The following is a 20,609-nucleotide window of genomic DNA, read 5'->3' on the forward strand; positions in this document are numbered from 1 at the left end:
GAAGCTTGGCGAGGAGCCTCCGGCATAAAAATTCTATGACACGTCGAAACTTTGGCAACAGCGATTCGTACGGTCGGCTTTCATCCGCGCGGGACGATTCCACGAAACTTATCTCCCGCTAAGCATCTCCGTTCCGACATAAATCCGAGATCATCGAGATTCCCCGCATTTTTATGATAATGCCTCTCTCAGACTCGCTCGTATTCCTCTCGCGACTCCTTTCCCTTCTTCTACCTAGGGGTTGGACAGTTCTCGGAACCATCCGAGTCGAACTTGTTCCATTCTCTTTCCGCCGTCTTTCTTTTGCTCGGTCGTGTTTCCCATTGCCGTCGATTTATCCTGGAAGGAGGTGTACACCTCCTAGCGCTCGTCAAGCTTTCCTTTCCAGGAACACGACAGTCGTAACCGGAGGCTGACTCCCGGTGGCTCTCGCCTGGATAAATAGCGACTGGCCATTACGGGGTAACGAGAGACAGGGGGTCGGTTCTTCGGCGAGAAGGAAACGGATCCTCGAGACCTTTCGTTTCCAGAAAAGTCGAGCGAAGGCACGTAATACGGCTCCTCCGGGGATTCCTTCCTTTGAGAAGTCGTTCGTGGCGCGTGTGTGCGTGTTTTCTTGCGTCCTTCCTGGGGAATTCGTTTCGATCCCCTTTTTATCGGGTGAACTGACTCGCTGGGACGAACCTGCACACCGAGACGAAGGAGGTGAATTTTTCGATGTCGTCGGATTGTCCTCGCCGCGTGCCTTCGTCGCACTTCCAGCCTCGAGCCAATGATAACTGAAATGCCATCGCCCGATCGCCGATCCGGGCGATCTTTTCCGCCACGTTTGGCGCAACGGAAGGAATCTCTGTGTACCGCTTCGAAGGATCCGAACGTCTATTGCTACTGGATATTATTCTGTCTTGGACAATGGCGTCGTGTGATAGGATAGGAACTGTCTGTGACAGTTATTTCAGCTGTTCATTGCACGCATCGATTAAATCCATAAAACAAAATGTTGAGAAATGTTGAGAAATAGAAATCTAAACAATTGATTAAATTTCAGACCTACTCAGTAGAATAAAATTCCCAACCTCCACCTCTTTCTCACCACACTATCCCAACCTAATCTCTTCAACTCCCTCTGGAATTATAATTAAACCCTCCCTCCTTCACCAAACAATAAAACAAGTGACCAATTGTGTTAATCGGTCCTGTACGTACACACTTAGCGCACCCGGTACACCCGTTCAATTAATAGGACCCCCTACCAAATTTCTAGCCCACACATAGGTTCCCACTAGGAAGTTCCCCATGAATATTAAATACCCCCTCCATCGTGTTTTCCCGACGGTTCCCTCGTACGATTAGCCAACGCGTGCTCTCAAAAAGGATACTCGACAGCTTTCTAAATCACGGGTTACCCTATTTCATTTCCTTCGTGGTCGACGCAACGGTCCTCCAGACGTGGCTGGAACGTCTGGAAAGGATGATACCGTGGCGTCGGGGTAATGGACCGAGCCAGAGGTGCCAGTGGATGAGAGACGAAGGGTAATTGAGAAGAGGAGATTTACTTGGGGGTCGAGCGAGGCTGCGTGAGGGTAGTTTACGATGTCGCTCCGGATGGGGGCGCAGTTACCGGGGACAGGAAAAGGGCTCGCGCGTTTATGGGGATGAAGAGGAAAGAGAGACACCATTTTGCCGTATCGGCGACAAAACTGTCGCTCGTAAAACTTCCTGTCGATAATATCTTCGACGCCCAGGATCTTCGTGTCCCTCCAAGTGTATGGACTTTTCGGAAGGACGTTTCGCGTTGTGCCTTAACCGACGCCATCTTCGCGGTTATCGTCTCTATTCTATGGAAAAGAAACTTATGAGCTGGGGCGAACAGCTTAAATGTCGAACCCCATTTTCTGGATAAGTGGAATGAATTATTGTCAGCACTGGTAACTGACGATGTAAAAGAATATTATACTCTTCGGCTACTGATGATTCAATTGCGATACATCGTGCATACTTATTTCATTTTAGATATAACTATGCAAAAATGTATTTTTTATCTTACTTTTGAAAATTAATTACATTATTATTATATGAAATGGTCTCATCTCTATGAAAGCGATAAATTCTCTATACTAAAGGTTTATACAACCCTACACGTCTACACTAAGTGTTCCGATCTAGAATATAAGATTCTAAAATCATGAAGAGATCATATTACAATAAAACTTGATAATAAAGTAGTACCACATAATTGGAACCAAGAAGAAATTTTATTTCAGCACTGTCTTGAAACGTATCGATCAACGGGGGGTGCAAACTCATCTCCCGGAATGAAATTCCCGTCTGAAAGTGTTTCTTCTTTATTGGAAGCGGAAGCGTCGGGTAACTGCGAAGCAAATAAAAATTGCTCGCCTTGATTTTTACGTCTGGCACCTTTTAACCGAGTCAACGATTTTCCGTGTTATTTACTTTACCGCTTTTTCTCGCTGGGAACGACGCCGGAATCGAAACAGGGATACGTAATTTAATTGCACCACGGAACATCGACGGACAAATATTTTATTTCATTCCTGGAACGGGGATGGGGTTGAACGTTTCAACGTCTCGAACGTCCCCTTGGTAGATAGTTTCGTTACTTTCATTCTCGGTATCGACCTTGGTATTACAGCGAAGGATCGACTGTAAAAAGCCTCGATGCAATTGGCGAGATCGCGATAACTCTTGAACCATGCTATATAATCTAAAATTATTAAATATTCAACATTTATATACACATGTGAATATAATTAAAATAAGTAGAGGTAGGAACAACTTTAAAAAAAGATACAGAATTAATTTCTCTAATATACAATAGGATACTGTGACACACTCTCGTTATTAAAATTCAACCATACATTTTAATTTTGTAAATCGGTTGCATTTATTCGATTTCAAGTAACTCGAGATACCTGAAGAATACTTATTTTTTACCCAACGAGAAAACTTAAGAACCAAAGATGTTTCAGTGAGCTTTTGTGGAGTCTAGGATAAGATTCCGGGTGATAAACTTTAACGCTGGTCTTACGACTCCCTTCCACGAATCTCTTGGCTGATACGCGCATCGTCGAACATCGACATAACCTGACAACGATTACCTTTATCCGGCGATGTTTACCGTCTCCGATAAGATAAGAAATATAAGATAAGAAAACTCTTGCAAGCTCTACATGCTCCAACGCTTTTCTGTTCGAACACGACCGTCAGCGTATAACGAATACCAGCTGAAAGCACCGCTCTAACCTCATTTCCCTTGCATTATTCCAGAGGAACTCGATATCGCCAGCCGAGCGCGAGAAGTACAGCAGGCCGCGGAGTACACCGGACCCCCAGCACCACGAGCACATGCACCTGAAGAAAATGAAGAAGGAACAAGACAAAGACATAGGCCACGTAAGTATCTAAGATGGTTCTCCGCCAGCGACGGTATGCCTTAATAAAGCCGTACACGTTTTCCCCGACAGCAAAGCGACGGTGAAAAGAGCGACCAGGACTTGGTCGTGGACGACGCCAGCGAGGGACCAGCGAGTCCCGCGGCGAATGGCACATCGTCGCCTAGGGAGAACGGTCTCGACAAACTGGGACCATCCTCGGTGCCTTTGAGCAGCCAGGTGAAAAAAGAAGTGCCGCCACCCTCGCCGAGGAGCGGCACCAGCAGCAACGCTAGCACGCCCTCGGCCAAGAAGATGGAAGAACGGGAGAAACCGACCACTCCGATCTCAAAACCTGTCACACCTACGTCAGCGGGTTCGTTTCTTCCTCTATTTTTTTTTTAGTAATCGAACTTTCTCTATCGAAATTGTCTTCGAGCGCAAAGGGTTAACAGTTGTTTAAAAAAACTGAGTTTATAACACTTTGTATGGAGCACCCTGTATATATCCTGCAAAGAAAAGGACGCACGAAGAATGACCCAACTTGCTTCGCTTACTTTAAAAATCCTTCTCGATAATAATACCAGAGTGCCCTGCAATTTAGCCATACATCTCACTAAGATTACGAAACATCAAACATTCGAGACTCTCACGACCGGGGTCCTTATATTCAACGCCGCCAGGTGGTTCATTAAGCTTCTCGCGAGACACTAACACTCTCATCCATCCATTTAATCTGCCTACATCCACGTCGCAGATCATTGGTCACTCCAGATCTCCGATCGATCAACCGTGGGATTCGACAAAGTCCATACGGACCCATCAATTTCCTTTCGCCTGTTATTGCTCTTCATTCGAAGAGAATCGTATTTGCGCGAGGCAGCGGATTAAACCGGTGCCATGTTCGCATTAATCAAGATGATGAAAAATACCGAGGCAAGCCTAACGATAAATGTCTGGTCGACAGGTGGTAGCAGCTCCGGCTCCGGTGGTCTGAAACCGTCGAGTTCCAGCAAACCACTGGTCTCGGCTTCGGCGGTCGGCCCTTATCCGCCACACTATCCGCCGCCACATCATCCACCCGCAGGACCTCATGCGGACATGTTGGGTTATCCTCCGGCAGCCCTGAATGGATATCCCACAAGACCACCTCTTCAGCAACTCTACGACCCTCACGGAACCATGAGGGCACCGCTCGGACCTTTCGGCGTACCCGGTGGCAAACCGTAAGTGCTTCACTTCTGGCCACCTTTCACGGTGACGATGGTTCTCGCGTTTCTTTTGTCATTTTCGACGCTGATGCTAAATTACGAGTCTCGTGGGCCAATAAAGAGATGGAGAACTCGACGCAGACTTTGGAGATTGGAAAATATAGCTGGGCTAGTTTAGAGAAAGGTTCGTAGCGAGTGATATAAGCATTCATCGAGCCGTTCGTTGCACTTATCGATGAATTCCATAAAATATAAAGTTGAGAAATGCGATGAAAGAAATTATTTATTATTCAGTGGCCACGGAAATTTTGTCATTTAATGGTGTTAATCTTTATTATACGGGAAAGTTATGACTATATCAAGTGCATCGACACTTAAATTAAAAAATTTTGAAAAAGTGGAGTTAATCGATTTGTACATGGCTCAATTCTTCCAGAGTGGATTCAAAAGAAGTATTTTTAGTGACCTCAGGATTCTTTGACTAAGTCTCGTAGTCTCGTGGAAAGTATAGTACCTTTCTATCTGTGAACGAAGAGTTGAACGCATTGTTCGAGGCTAATTTGTCACTTCAGACTGAAATGTTCTTAAAGATATTAAATACTACCCAAACTCAAATTTGCACCCTACTCGGAAGATAAATCACATCTTCGAAGAAGAAGTTATTGATAAAGTTAGATATGGCTGGCAGATGACTTGACGTTACGCTGGCCTTTGAAGTAAGGGTTAGCCGAAGTTCTGACCACGAGATGAGGAAGGCCTTACCTTCCGTTAAGAGGATTCCAAGGGACAGCAGTTACCCCTGCATCGACAGCAACCCTCGTTTTTAAACCAATTAAACTTTCAAACAGGTTGTCCTTGGCATGGTGTCCTCCTTGATATCAAACAACTTATTAAGTATTTTGTCAGTGGTTGTACTAGCCTGGACCCACCGTTTCTCGTTTGATCGTCAAAGTTAAGCTGTTATGGGCACGGTCAGTGCTTCAATGGGTGATCATCTGTAGGGGGAAAATTAAATCTGAATCATGGGATAACTTGGAGGGGTATCGACAAACTAAGGATGGTATTAACCGAAGTTCATCAAAGGCAATGAATAATTGCTACGTATACTATAACTTTGGTTGTTATTTCTTTCGTGGTTTGGGCCTGTAGATGTAGAATCTTCCAGGGACTGTGTTTTTGCAAAGAAGTATGTTCTATAGTTTTGAGAGATCTCAGATCACTGAACTCTACATTTTAAAATACCAGTTTTATCGGTGTTGTTATTAGTGGCTTTCATGAAATTGTACGTTCTTCGTTATGGTTGGCAATAATAGTCACTAATAAAGTATTTTCCCATCTCCAAAGACGTCGGTATACGATAACTTGAATATTAGAAAATTTATATGTAACATGTGTGTATGTTAATATAAGTATTGGGTTGTCTGGAAAGTTCGTGTCGATTTTTGGTTGAAAAGAAATAACATGCATACGTCCCTTGAAAGATGGGAAGCCTTTGAATTTTTCTTAAAAATTGTCACGAACTTTCTGGACAACCTAATATATTGGGAGAAAAGCGAAATTAGAAACGTTAGGTAGTCGGTGCAATGGCAGAGTAGAGTGTTTAACAAAAACAATTGAATTTCTTTGTTTCGCAGAGCATACAGTTTCCACGTATCGAGCGAAGGCCAGATGCAGCCAGTGCCCTTTCCACCTGATGCTCTAATTGGACAAGGAATACCGCGTCACGCGCGTCAGATAAATACCCTCACGCACGGCGAGGTGGTGTGCGCCGTAACGATCTCAAATCCGACTAAATACGTTTACACCGGCGGCAAAGGATGTGTCAAGGTCTGGGACATCAATCAGGGCGGCAGCGGTAGCGCGAAACACGTTTCGCAACTTGATTGCTTGCAACGAGACAACTACATCAGGTTGGTTACACGTTACGGCACATGACACATTAACTTTCCACTCCGTGTAGCAACCGTGATTCGGTCCTGAATAAATTCTGATTAGCGCCCACCGTGCCACTGTTGCGGTCGCGTTCAACGATACGTGCCATATCCTGCGGAATAATTGCGGTGCCGCGAGAATCGTCTTGATTACTTATCAGGAAACTGATTGGGATATTATCTATTAGATTTTGGAAGAATTATGTTGGATAATGTTCGTCTTGGAAAAAAATACTGTAGGTTGTTTTAGTCGATTCAAGCATTTCAATGTGAACATATATCTTTGAGATATTTGTCAATATGGGTGTGTTTGATAAGATTGAAAAAGAATCGCGTTTTCTTAAGGGTTTTCTTAACACTTGTGGTCAAGATTTTATGGCCATGTATCTTCTTTTTTTAAATAATTGTTTATTATCAGATGTATCGAGGATGTCTCGGATGGTGGAGTCTAAAACGTTTTACACCTGCCCAGTAAACTGCTTGAATCGATTGAGCCAATCAACGATATTTATTACTTTTATCTGTATTTTAAACGTTATTCGCATCGAAATTTACTATATCGGAAACGACTCTACGCAAACGTGAGTGGAATTTAAATAACGGTAAAATATAAAAATATTGAAATTATTGAAAATATTTCTGTACAAAGTAATGAAAAATATTGGCAATTTTTTCATGTAAAATAATTGGAAATATCGGAAATCTTTCGATGTAGCATAATTGAAAATATTGAATACAAATATTATGCTGCATTGAACCACAGAGTGGACCGTTATTGAATGCGCTCGAATACTCGTGGAAAAATTATACTGCGCCATTGTAGATATACACAATAACATGTTTTAATCTGTAAATTGATTTGCCTTGGCAAGTGTATTGAAACAATTTAAACATTTCGACTATCGAAAGGACGATCGTACAAATTGATGCAGATAAATTTGTAAACAAGTGCACAACGTTCTAAAAGCACAAGCAGACACGAATAATAGAATTTCTAGGGAACAAAATAAAAGCAAAAGCATAATTATACGAGAGGGTTAGCTGAATACTTTCGAGATAAATCTATTTATAGATGAAATAACTGTAAACAAATATTCCACGAGTATCTGTAGCTCAATATCATAAGTTATCGTTACGTAAGCATTCCCAATTAATATTTCCTCTTCAAAAATCAACTAACTGAAATATTTTTTTTTCTTTATCGAACAGGTCAGTGAAACTGTTACCGGACGGCAGAACTCTAATAGTGGGAGGTGAGGCGAGCAATCTCAGTATTTGGGATCTGGCGAGTCCGACGCCGCGGATCAAGGCGGAACTGACGTCGAACGCTCCGGCGTGTTACGCTTTGGCCATCTCGCCGGACTCCAAGGTCTGCTTCAGCTGCTGCAGCGACGGCAATATCGCTGTCTGGGACTTGCAGAATCAGTCGTTGGTCAGACAGTTCCAGGGACATACGGACGGTGCGTCGTGCATCGACATCTCCGCCGACGGTTCGAAACTCTGGACAGGCGGTCTGGACAATACCGTGCGCTCTTGGGACCTTCGAGAGGGCAGGCAACTCCAGCAACACGATTTCACATCGCAGATATTCTCCCTAGGATACTGCCCGACCGGCGAGTGGTTGGCGGTTGGCATGGAGAACTCGAACGTCGAGGTTCTGCATGCCACCAAGCCGGACAAGTATCAGCTCCACTTGCACGAGTCCTGCGTGCTTTCGTTACGTTTCGCTACCTGCGGCAAATGGTTCGTCTCCACTGGCAAAGACAATTTGCTGAACGCGTGGCGCACACCTTACGGTGCCTCGATATTCCAGGTAACGATTAAACATCGGCTCGTTACGTATGCATTACGAGCGCTTCTCGAATGAGTCCTTGGATAAAAATGCAGAGGTCGATTAATGCAGTCTTCTTACTAATATCTCTGAAATCTTGACTAGTTCTTAATATTCCATATTGCTATATTACCACCGAAGAACTAGACAAAATACTCTTTAAATACTCTTTAAAAAATTTTTCTCTTAGACTATCCAATCAGACTCTCCATCTTCAATCTGGTCTCACTCCAAAAGCGCCCAACCTCCCCTATAGTACTCGCAATCTTAATTTCGAATAATTAACAAACGTGTAATTTCGCCATGTTACAGTCAAAGGAGTCCTCGTCGGTGCTGAGCTGCGACATCTCCACCGACGACAAGTACATCGTGACGGGATCGGGTGACAAGAAAGCCACCGTCTACGAAGTGATATATTGAACAGTCTACTCGACAATCCTCTCGAACACTGAATACTATCGAACGGATTACGCTTTTATAGTACTCGTGCATGGAAGAAGCAATGAACAGGGTTCAGCTTGTGGAGGGGAAGAGGGAAGTACGTTCCGGAACCATGCACTGAAGCTGCGTTGAACCGAGGGATGTCGCAACCCTCTGTACCAAGAGGAGACTGTCGATTTTTTTTTTTTGTGAATTGAGCGATGCGTCGGCGTGTGTTATATTTGTTAAATTTGAATCAATTGTAGCTACTGGCGTGAATGGACGATTGAAGCGAAGAACTGAAGTTACGGTATATAGATGTATGTAAATATATATAAATATATATATATATTTATGTATATGTATATATATATATTTATATATATACAAAAGTGGAAGAACGTTTTAGCTATTTAAGATTGTATAGAGCGCATGGTTATAAATAGGCTGAAGACGATTTCAAGTGAGACTATGCGAGTGACGTTCTACTCGATGATCATGTGGTGCCGTGGAGATAGGTCGACTTCGAGCAAATGAAGTCGCTTGTGTAATATGTTACTAATGTAATATAGAGTTTTACGATTAAGTACCATACGCGTGACTGTGAGAGGCGCACGGTGGATATTGTTGCTTCGACATTTTCACTACGCGCGATGTCTTCGTGCTTCGCTGTCGACGACGAACGAACGAATGCCTGAGGAAGACGTGTACGAAGAACAGAGATCTAGCGTGTAGACCCGTCAACGTAGGAATGTGTGTACGTGTGTTGCAGGATTCCACGTAATATATCGAACACACGAGTAGCGAAAAGAGAGCGTCTATGGTGTATAGCGGATATAGGGCTATGAACTGATGTAATTTTCGATCGTGCTAAGGAATGCGTAAGATAAAAACAAAGAAACGAAGCCGAGACGTTGCGTGACCTTTGGTATTTCCATTCGCGAAGAGTAATTAATGATTTGTACTCGTACGATAAGCCTCGGTTAGATACTTTGTTCTTTCGTTGCTCTTCTCTCTGTGTCGCTGACTACCAACTATGTTCGGTAACTATGGAAATTTTGTGAAAGGCACGGAAGGATACAAGGCAGAACGAAAATACGCGCTCGACCTTTTGACATTTTCCAGAGGAAGTATCTGCGTACGTCCACGGACAAAAGAGATAACCGAAACTTTTTCTGTTGTACCGTAATCGGTATCGCCGAAGAAAATTCCGAGTTCGCTCGCGTCGCGCGACTTCTCAGTACATCGTGTCCTCGTTCGCGACGGATCTCGATATGCTTGACTTTCGTAGAAAGATCTTGGAGTCTTCGTAGCGTATATTTTCACCCCCCCCCCCCCCCATCCGTTAATCTTGTTACGAGGAAACGTCCGACAATCGAGTAATCCAAAAGGTGTCTCATGAAAATGCATTTGTCTCGTTGTACCTCCGTTACAGATCCTGCAGATTTGAATTTTTCGTCGTCGAACCGCGCACGATGTATTTTACGACGTTGTTCTGTCGCGAGAGAACGAAAGTTTCGCTCCCCACACCCACATGTAACGGAAATCCAGTCGTATTCGATGGTGATACACGTGAAGTTAGACGGACGCCTGTAGGCGCACGGTTATTGCCGTTCCCAGGCACCGATCGCGTATACACGAACGAAAATAGAGAGGGAAACAATGGAAAACACACGGGCTACGCTCATAGACATGTTCTTTGCAAGATGTTCAACGAGATATTTTTGTGACTGTCCACGATGGCTCTAGGTTGAAACCGAACGACCCGGTCGAGGGGGATACGTTATAATCGTTATTGAATTTATATCAACAGGATCAAATTGACCGCATTTAAGTACACATTGACGATTTTCTTCATGGCTGCGAGGACGGCGTATGAAATTCATAGGGTAATAGGTAGCGCGTTATCATTCGGATCTGAATACGGTGAAAGCAGGGGATGCATAATGGAGATTTATATTTTGTTACAGGATGACACACGTTTACATTCGCTGTGATCGTCGTAGAATCGACGCAGTATACTGCCGCGCGAGGATTAACGTTTACGTGACGATATACGAATTACGACGCGATAAGAAACGGGAAGGGAAGAAACGATATAAACGGAACAAAAAAAAAAAAGAAGTAAATAAAAATGCGGATAGATTTTCGACGAACACAGCTCCGACGATAGACCAATAGAAACAACGATACCTCAAGAAGACTCAATAGTTAATTATCTCTTACGAATTAACTTGTACAGAATCGATATTCTTTTACAGTGAATAATACGCATACCCACGCAATTGCATAGACACACGTAAAAAAAAAAACACATACAATACACACGTACTGACGCACTAGAAAGAACAACAGCGAAGAATATAAAAGACAGCGAGATCGCGTCTCGACCACCCCGCAATAACTCATTAATTGTGTCCCGCATTCACTGAATTGTGTCTCCGCAATTTGCACTCCGTGTGTAAGAAAGTAAAACGAATGCGTTTCTAGCAGAGAAAAAAAGACAGACAAGTGTTAATCCTTTCCAAGCACAGTTCATGTTGTTCCTATAGCTACGCGAAAATTGTTTCTTTCGACAATTAAATCATCTATATCTATATACACAGTAAGTTTTATTAATCGTCGTTGATCCCCTTCCTTGTCCTTTTCGCACATATTAAATTCGATTTGTAAATGATTGTACGTGTAATTTTAATTCGCAGATAATTAATGTTTGATTGGCCTTATATGAATGAATTAAAATAGAAATGTTGTACGCAGTAATTATTTCATCAGTCTTTTTGCATTTTTAAAATAACTGTTCCCTTGGTAGTAGTTACGATTTCGTGTTAAAAAGAAGTAAGCAACAGAAGAACACCTTAAATTAAACAGTAAATTTTTATGAGATTTGTTGCTTCATTGTTTATATAAACTAACTAGTGCACAAATGCAAGATTCCAATGCTGTACCAATATTTTTTTACTTATTGATAAGCATTATAAAAAATAGACAGATGAAAATTTTTGTGATTGTATACCGATACTTTCATTGTTAATTTATCAGTATTTTTAGTAATGTTCCTATTATATACTGTAACTAATGTAAACTCTTTTCTATTGTATTCATGTGAGGATCCGAGAGTTCTTGATTACTCAAATGTTAATATTAAATTCGTATATCACTACTTGCACATCACTATTCAAATATTATTCGAATAGTATTTAAATTATATTTGTCGAATACTTGAATTATTTAAGTGTTCGAATACTCTAGTACGGAAACATTCAACAAATCCATTCCATTTGCAGTTTCAATTTAAATAAACGCTGTTTTAAAAGTTGGATACTATCGTGGATACTGCCGCCACCTTACAGCTAATTAGCGAAGCAATATCTGCGCCAACTTAGAACTTATAAGGACGTGGCGGGACGCGTCAATATGGCCGCCAGTGGCTGGCATGTGTGTTTACTCGCTAATTAGTTTCGTAATTTTTAGAGACGTATTAGTGTGAATTAAACTCTGTGACAAGATGAATATGTCAGTGGAGAAGAAGAAGTACCCGTCGGCGTTGCCAACAAATTGGCCGACGAGGGAAGAGTCCGCTAGGAAAAGTCAAAACCAATTGTCAACCACAGGAAAGGTGGACGTTTATTATTACAGGTGGGTCTTGCCTTGTGAAATTCATCCAAATTTTGATGACATAAACTTACTGTACAGTGTTTAAAAACTGCTAAAATTACGCTCTATTAATATCGGTGATCCTAACCTCACTTATGTATCACATATATGCGATACAGTTTTATTTAGATAGTAAACAGTAAAAGTCACAAGTAAAATCCAGATGTAACAATGTATTCGTAACGTTTATTCGATCGAACAATTAAATTTTCATTTGTTCATTGTAAAACATTTACTTCTATAGTTTAAATTTTAATTTTTATTAAAAAAGTAATTAATAAAAGTTGTTTATCTTTTACACATAATTCAAAATATTTTATTTAGATAAGAATTTTGACCATTTCTGGTAAATGAGTATTGTATATTTTGTTTGCAGTCGAGGAGTAAGGAATGATGCATCGCTGGTACCACCAATAAGGCAGACTGCATCTATTTTCAAACAACCTGTGACCATTTACAAGACTCAAGAAGGAAAGGTGAAAGACATTAAGCATGGAAATCAAGAAAAACCAAAACAGGTTAGCATTTGTTATTTAATATGTTTGTACATGTGTAAAATACAAATATTTATATATATATATTGAATTATTAAAATCTTACGATAATTCATCTTGATGTTCCTCAGTGTTGATACTTTTATTTTCAAGGAAATGAATTCTTATAATACCTTCTGGAATTAATATGTAGTTATTATTTTATAGGGAGTTATTACTCTCCTTAATGCACTGGCTTAAAATAACTAATGAAATTGTACATAAAATTTGTAACATTATCTAATAATAATAATTGTATCCCGCCCCTCCCATACATGGAAATAATACTCTAAGAATTTGTGTCACCATCATAAATATAATATCATTAAAATTTATGATTTAGTTTATTATGGCATTTAACTTTGTTCCTTGTGTAAATTCTCATGGTACAATCATCGAATCATTCGTTTAGGAAGGAGCCGATAAAACTGATGGCAAATATGGCTCCCAAGATAAGCCTAAACAGGTAACATTGTTCGATGTGCTTATGGAATCATTATTGTTTATGTGTTTGTTTCTTTCTGTTGATGAATTCATAATATTCTGTGTAAAATGTCGATGTCCAGTAATTTCGATCATCAACCATTTTATAAACGATCGTCTAATGCATGTATGTATCATCAGGAACCTTTAGATTACATAAACATTTCGCAAAATTTGAAATCGTAAGAAGTATAATTTTTTATTCAATCTATGCAGAGTATTGCGTTATTTTATGTTTTGCTTCGTCTTCTATCATCAACTCTTCGTTAGTCTAATTATAACATAATCGAAGCAATCTTTCGAAAATTTACATTTAACCGAACACTGTACAGTAGAGCTCCATTTATCCGAACTTGCGAGTGTCGCTTATGGTAATTCGTGAACTCCAGTTATCCGAACCTGTTTGTCTTCCGACCGATTCGAACAAATGGAGTTCTACTGCAATTTTGCTTGCGATATGGAGCGAACATATTTTGCTTCAGTAATTAGATCATTCTTGTGCGTGTTAAGTATTATCGTCATACATACGATATTATTATTGTTCGATATACGAAATCGATGGTTGCTATATACGATTAATACATCTAATATTGCAGTTATTTTGGGAAAAACGTTTGGAAGGTTTAAGGGCATGCGACCCTGACGGTTTTGAATTCGATGCAATGGATTTACCGAAAAGTTTGAAACCTGTGGGACCATACATTACCGAGGAAACTTTGCTGCAAAGCGTTGCTACAGCGCTACACGTTTCGTCTCAGCCTGTCACGGGACAAACGGGGTCAAAGACAGCTCTAGAGAAGAATCCCGGGGTATTTCTTAATCCCGATCAACCCCTCGTACAGGTAGAATAGACATTTGAATTCTATATAGGGTGTTACTTTACTCTGTTAGAATACATGTGTGTTAAATACACTTAAACGTACATTCCACACCCTATCGAATGTAAATAATTATGTACTGGAGGTTCGAAAGGGCATTGCAACAGAGACACACTGACAATTATAATTACGCCGCATCCGAAAATGATTGTCATGGCAAGGAACGAACGAGACTATTTACATTACAGGCCGTTTCAATAGCTGACGAGGACATCAAGAGACAAGAGGACCGAGTCGCCCTGGCTAGGAAAAAGCTGCAAGACGCGCTACGAGGGGTCCCTACGTAAATTGTACAATTTCTTTTAGATACATTTTCATTCGCTCATCCCTAGTCTTAAGTTCGCTATACATTAAATCATGCCAGTTTTTATGAATAAATGTTTTTTAAAGGAATAAAAGACCATCACACAACACGAATTCCCATGTAAATTTTTCAAACGCATCAAAATCGTCTTCAATCATACGAACGTGGCTCGACGATTTTCTCTATACTGCGATCTACCTGCAACGTTATTGCGCAGAAAATGTCAACAGCGCGCAATCGATGAATTCACAAGGTTATTCGCTCATTCCGGGAACGGTTTCGACACCGCGATAAAATCGGGTTCAATGGGAGAAAGGGAGTGATTCGAACAGGTCAGTTGGCGCGGCCGTAAAATCCAATTTCGCTTTTCGTTACGAGCTGCTGATAATTTCGACGGCGAAACACTGTAGTTATCCGGCATCTGCCCGGATTTTCGGTGTTCTCTGAAAACTGAGAAGGGTCCCGTGGGCCGCGAGAATTCGAGAATTCCACGGATCGCGGTCGAACAGGACTGGCAGGAAGGGAGCCGCATCTGGCTTCGCACGGACCGGAAACGAGGCCGCACGAAATGATCCCTGAAGCGAACAGTTCCGCGCGAGAAAAAGTAGTAACACGCGTGCGATAGGCCATATGCAGTCGCGTTACATTAATTACGTCCGCTGCTCGGACAATTTTCGATCGTTACAGCCGTGCGAACGACCAAGGTACGTTTGCAATTATACGGAATGTTACTAAACTGTTTAGCTAAATAATAGTATCCTGTGTCAACTTACTAGCACTCATTTGGTCACTCGTTTGGTGTCTGGCAGAGGACGCAAGATGACGACTAGGAAGAAATGTATCATCTCGATACGTAGATAACAAAGAAGAAACCCCTTTAGACTTATTAGATCCAGTACAGGTATATGAAACTAGTACATTAACCCTTAAATGTCTTAAGTTTCAAATTTGATACCGGACTTTTAAATCGAATTGTAATTGGTTTGTTGCACTTGCAATTGGTTTGTTTTTAATATTTGGCTGTGTGTATGTTACCACTGCATAATGTTCTTTTAAACAAAAGTTCAGATTATAAATACATTGATATTTTTTTAACTGTAATTTGGAAAATCAGGCTTCCAAGGGTTAACACGTTGATTGCCAGACTGCCAGATTGAAAGGTCTGCAAGACTAAAATTTTTAGAAACTGTAGAATCTAACATTTGTCATATTACTTATTTCTGTATTTTCATCAAAATTTACGAATTCTCTCCAGATTTATTTTCATTAGCATTTAGCTCTTAAAGTTAATTATTGAAGTTCCTTAATGAAAAGCTCTGTCTATTTATTTTCATTAACATTTAGCTCTTAAAGTTAATTATTGAAGTTCCTTAATGAAAAGCTCTGTCGCCCACGTATGGGTGGCGTGGCGTTAAACGTGTTAAAAATGAATACTACTTAAACTTTATCATCTACCACTTACACTCCCCTATATATTTATATATCCGGCTAAATGGCGCGGGGGTCGACGAAACTGCAACCTCTCGCGAAAGTCCCACAGAACTGAAGACACGCCTGTGTTACGCGACGATACCACGTTTAGCGAGGACGACCTCGAGGCTCGCGTAGAGTAGATTCCCAAAACATCTTTCTCATCGCACGACAGTAGCTTTGTGCCGTGCAGTTTCGTACGACGAGGACACGGTCGTCTGGGAATGGGTGCGTGCCCCGGGCCCCCAGCACAAAAGAATGCTCGGGCAGGTATACGGACGTCGGTTTTCAGGTAAGCACAAGCCAGGTAAGCCAGGTGGTAACCTCTTTTTTCACTCCGTCTGCCCTCTCCTCTGCCATTCTCCGAATCCCCGACCTCCCGTCCTTTTCTCATCGTCGCTGAACAGCTGTTTCCCTGTTCGCGAAGGGTCGTTCTCCCTTATTGTCAACTGGCCCTGGAAACAGAGCGAGAGAGAGAGGGACGAGTCCTCCTCTCGCCCTCTGGGCACATGTCCCACTTTAAATCGTTATAATTCGCCGAACACGTTTGCAGATCCTGTCTAATCGGCCTTACGCGGTCTTCTCTTCGAACGGGGTACGCGAACGTGTGCGTGACACCGCCGGAGGAAGTCTGATTGAGGATGTGACCCGAATATTCAATACACATTGTCAAGGATACGCTCGCTTCGTGCGACTTTTTAACGTAGACGACCAAGTCAACCAGCATTGGCCATCGAGCCGTGTTTTTGGCAAACTTGTACGTTCTCCGGTGTTCATTTTGTAATTTGCTTGCGTTTTGTTTCTGCTCTTGTTAGTATTAAAGGTAATCGGGAGGAGGTTGTATATTTTTGGGTAATTTTGAATAATGAATCGGAATTCGTTATGAAATGACGCTTTTTCTGCATCTGCGAAAATATCAATTTACACGAATATTTTAGTAATCATGTATACAAGATGCAGTCAGAATGTTTGTGCATTGGGAATCTGTTCCGCGTAAGCCGTCATTTCGTGCGATTCTATTCTATTTCTTATCGGCGGATATTATCGACTTGCGACAGAAATTCTTGCAGATGTTTCATTACAATGTCTCCGGTTACTTCGTAACATTAATAAATAGGCATATTCCTATATACTTCTACGCTTTATCCTCGCAGTTATGGCGAAGATACTGTTTGGCTACGTCGCGCCACATTATATTATTACATGTACGGAGTAAGAATAGCATAGCAACCTTACACTGCAATGCGTAGTGGTACGAGAACGTCACAGCGTATTTTATACGAGGATATTATAAAATGTTAACTGGAAGCACCTCGATCACTTCATAAATATTTACATTGCGAAAAACTGGTCCCGATTAAAACTACGGTATTCCAAACAGGATCGTGCAATGCTCCTATTCAATTGTTTTTTTGTTCACTAGCAACGCTAATTTCCATATAAAAAAAACGTTGCGAATGCAGCCTTGAACTCTGGAAAGGCGTAAGTTTCGTAGTTTATTATGGGAACGGCACTGTGCAATCCTCGTACAAAGGTATTTTTATTAAATGTCCTATTCATGATATTAGTCTACGTAGTTTGTACGATAGTTTCTACGACAGTTTCTACGACAGTTTCTACGACAGTATTCTAATCGATAAGTGGTGTATTATACAGGGTGATGCAGCAAGACCGTTACGGAGCGATAATACCTAAACTATCGTAGATACAAAAAAATCTTACAGGAAAAAGTTCGAGGGTTCGAGGGGGCCTATCTTATAACTTCAAGGTTCTCTTCAATGTACATACGAGATACGAATATGTACGATGATATGTTGCGGGATATTTAAGAAAAAACTTAAATAAAAAACTGCAACAAACTTGCATAAAATCTGAGATGCTGCTCCATTTAGTGTCCAATTTCGCGGAATGGCCCTGATATAGTAGACAAAGAACAATGTCTTTTTCTTGTAACCTTTTTTATAACCTTACAATGTAACATTTCTTCTTATGTCTAAAGATCTTATTACAACTTCGCAGCCATTAGTGCAATATTACTCGCTAGTGTCCGGATACTTTCAAGCGGTATGTGTATATTTTCTATCTCCATCTATTCATTTCTTTTGCTACCTTTCTCATTAATTATTGTCTTCACAATTTAATGTTGCATAAATTTCTTTTAATCTCAGTCTTCCACGCACTTTCAACTACAATTCCGTATCTAATATATTCTTCTAACATCTTCACCAGGAGACAGTAAACACCTTAATATATGGGAACGAACCCCATAGCAACCAAAGCGAACGAAATTCGTATCAACCTGATACAGATTAATATATTCGAAAATAAGCTCGCAGGTTGGCCGTCTCCGTGTCAGACGATACGCAGTTTATTATCGAAACATGTATGTCTGACCATTATCGCGAATTCCGCAAGAATTTCCAACGACAAACCGATAAAAGGTTCGAGAAGAAGCGAATGCATTTAAACTGTATTCATTACATGTAGTCGCAGTTGGTACCCAGTTAAACTTGATCCTCGCTTAAATGCCGTTGCGGTTGATAGAATATACGCGTTCGCGGTTAAACGGCGGAGAGGCTGTAATCCGAGGCGAGGAGATCTCCGGTGGCGTTTTATTTCCCCTCGATCGTCTCGTTGGAATTCGTGCGAGACTGCGACCGGGGGCTCCAGGTGCTCGCTTCTGAGCCGATCGAATTCGCCGCGAGATTAGATTCCGTTGTTTTCGCGACACGACGCGCGTAAACACGACGATTAGAGAACTGAAACTCGTGAAATCTCTAAACAACCGCGTTTGGAAGTTGTAGCGGGAAATTAAATAATACCGAGGCTACCTTACAAAAATACGATGCTTTATTCATCGATCGACGTGTATTACACATTGTACAGAAAGGAAAGAAAAGACATCTACGCCGCGGCGGTCAGTAGCCGCCGAGTAACGCCGGAATGCATCGATAGAATTTTCTATAATCCGAGAAATATAGATCCTGTGTAAGAGACGCAACAATTTCTTAGTTTCGAAGATGAAATTTCTTTAACAAGAAATGCTTTCGGTGTGTACACCACCGATTTTGTTGAAACTTTGCATATGTATAGAACATCGAAATATAATAATTATCAGATAAAATATTTTTCAGAATTTATTTCTAGGTTTGTAGAACCTATAGATAGTTCTATCTTTCGACAAGGTATAATAAATCGATGTTATGACTTCGGTAACTGGCTTATTTAAAACATTTTTCCTGCTTATATGATCGCCCACTGGATAGGCCTACATAGGGGTCTCAGAACTTAGATCTTTAACCCCATTCATCTCAGAAAGGAGTGGCTATATACGGTCGAAAGGGGAGTGTTCCTTAAACAACTCCTCGAGGTGTACAATATAAGACCATGACTCGTTAAAAAAGCGCATTTCCACTTCCGGGCCTCTCCTCGTTAAAAACGAGCCCTAGCCTGGCCTAATTTCTCCAACCACCGCGCGAAGTATAAGAGAAACAAAATGGAACTCGTGAATTCTTTAAAGCCGATCGTCAAAGGCGAGTTGAACTTACCGTGGCAGACGGTCGCGTCTGCGAGTTCTGGTTCCTTTAACCTCCAGGTTTCGAGCCTCTATTTCCTATACGTCCTCCCAATAAACTGCAACTCACTTCCTTTTAACTCGCGAGCTCTCCGAAATTACTCCTATTCACTTCCTTCGAGGACAGCGCGGGATAATGAATCTTCCAGTGCAGGTTCTAATACTTTTGAGAGTTCGTTCTTATTTCATAGTATTTTATAATAGACCTCGTTTGCCTCGTTATATATTTTCTTAGAGTTTCGCACTAGCCGTTTGTTTTCTCTCATTTAAATGACATTCTTTAAAGATTTATTAAAAGACATATCTGTAACGTCTAGTAATTCAAGGATTAATAGCGATGCAGCTAGAGATCTGATCAACCCTAATTCCGAGTTTCTTAAACTGCGGTTGCGATTCAATCCGAGTTTTCATGTAACACGGTACGAATTAATCGTGTCAGAGGAGGGTTGACCGTACCTAAATAGTTAACTACGTCGGAGGCACCCATTAAAAAGATTGGCGAAGACATTGGGGAGATGGGGGGGGGGATGTGGAGGTTGATGGAACTTTAACGTTGTTTCACCGTAGAACGTTATCGAGCGACTCTTCCGCGACCATCCGAATATTTGCACCGCGAATCTCTGCAGTTCCGCGGACTAAAATTGGATGGGAAGATTCTATCTGGCACGTATCGCAGATTGTATCTCTGGTTATGTCGAACCGCACTCGCGTATAAATAGAAACGCTACTATGTCCTGTTATCGATCTTTTGAGCGGGGGTTCGACCGAGGATGGCCGGGGTTGACCGCATCGCGCCATGCCGGCCTTTCCACCAGGAGTTATCGACTGAAAAGCATTCGGGAATTTCGTAGGAGCACGAGTATTAAATCGCACGCCAAAAACGTATGGGCAAATTGTTCGCGATCGACGGTCAGTTGAGCCACAA

At 41.4% G+C, this 20,609-nt stretch overlaps 3 protein-coding genes across 6 annotated transcripts in view; all 3 read left to right on the forward strand.

Moving 5' to 3' along the window:
- The window catches only part of LOC128885523 (protein groucho-like), a 106,831-nt gene extending 95,447 nt beyond the window's left edge, over positions 1-11,384 (forward strand). For both annotated transcript variants that reach the window (XM_054139607.1, XM_054139608.1), the window contains exons 7-12: positions 3,289-3,414; positions 3,486-3,768; positions 4,360-4,618; positions 6,238-6,513; positions 7,744-8,347; positions 8,678-11,384. In XM_054139607.1, coding sequence (XP_053995582.1) covers positions 3,289-3,414; positions 3,486-3,768; positions 4,360-4,618; positions 6,238-6,513; positions 7,744-8,347; positions 8,678-8,785 — 1,656 coding nt within the window. In that variant the 3' untranslated portion in view covers positions 8,786-11,384. The remainder of the gene's footprint in view (positions 1-3,288; positions 3,415-3,485; positions 3,769-4,359; positions 4,619-6,237; positions 6,514-7,743; positions 8,348-8,677) is intronic.
- The window catches only part of LOC128885528 (RNA-binding protein MEX3B), a 288,649-nt gene that overhangs the window by 168,825 nt on the left and 99,215 nt on the right, over positions 1-20,609 (forward strand). The gene's annotated exons all lie outside the window — the stretch shown is intronic.
- LOC128885533 (methyl-CpG-binding domain protein 2) lies at positions 12,180-14,753 on the forward strand. Of its 3 annotated transcripts, none has more exons than XM_054139623.1 (5): positions 12,180-12,424; positions 12,819-12,960; positions 13,388-13,441; positions 14,055-14,300; positions 14,525-14,753. In XM_054139623.1, the coding sequence occupies exons 1-5, from the start codon at positions 12,294-12,296 to the stop codon at positions 14,621-14,623; spliced, it is 672 nt and encodes a 223-aa protein (XP_053995598.1). In that variant the 5' UTR covers positions 12,180-12,293; the 3' UTR covers positions 14,624-14,753. The 3 variants fall into 3 exon arrangements, with proteins under 3 accessions (XP_053995598.1, XP_053995599.1, XP_053995600.1); XM_054139624.1 differs by having other exon boundaries at positions 14,055-14,267; XM_054139625.1 differs by lacking the exon at positions 13,388-13,441.

The sequence above is a fragment of the Hylaeus anthracinus genome, unplaced genomic scaffold (genome assembly GCF_026225885.1).
Source record: "Hylaeus anthracinus isolate JK02 unplaced genomic scaffold, UHH_iyHylAnth1.0_haploid 11981, whole genome shotgun sequence".
Lineage (NCBI taxonomy): Eukaryota > Metazoa > Arthropoda > Insecta > Hymenoptera > Colletidae > Hylaeus > Hylaeus anthracinus.

Excerpts from the sequence above, each read along its gene's own strand:
- LOC128885533 (XM_054139623.1), top strand. The coding sequence starts at position 12,294 with ATGAATATGTCAGTGGAGAAGAAGAAGTACCCGTCGGCGTTGCCAACA. Across the intron at positions 12,961-13,387 it reads ATCAAGAAAAACCAAAACAG|GAAGGAGCCGATAAAACTGA; the intron begins GTTAGCATTTGT and ends TCATTCGTTTAG. Across the intron at positions 14,301-14,524 it reads CCGATCAACCCCTCGTACAG|GCCGTTTCAATAGCTGACGA; the intron begins GTAGAATAGACA and ends TTTACATTACAG.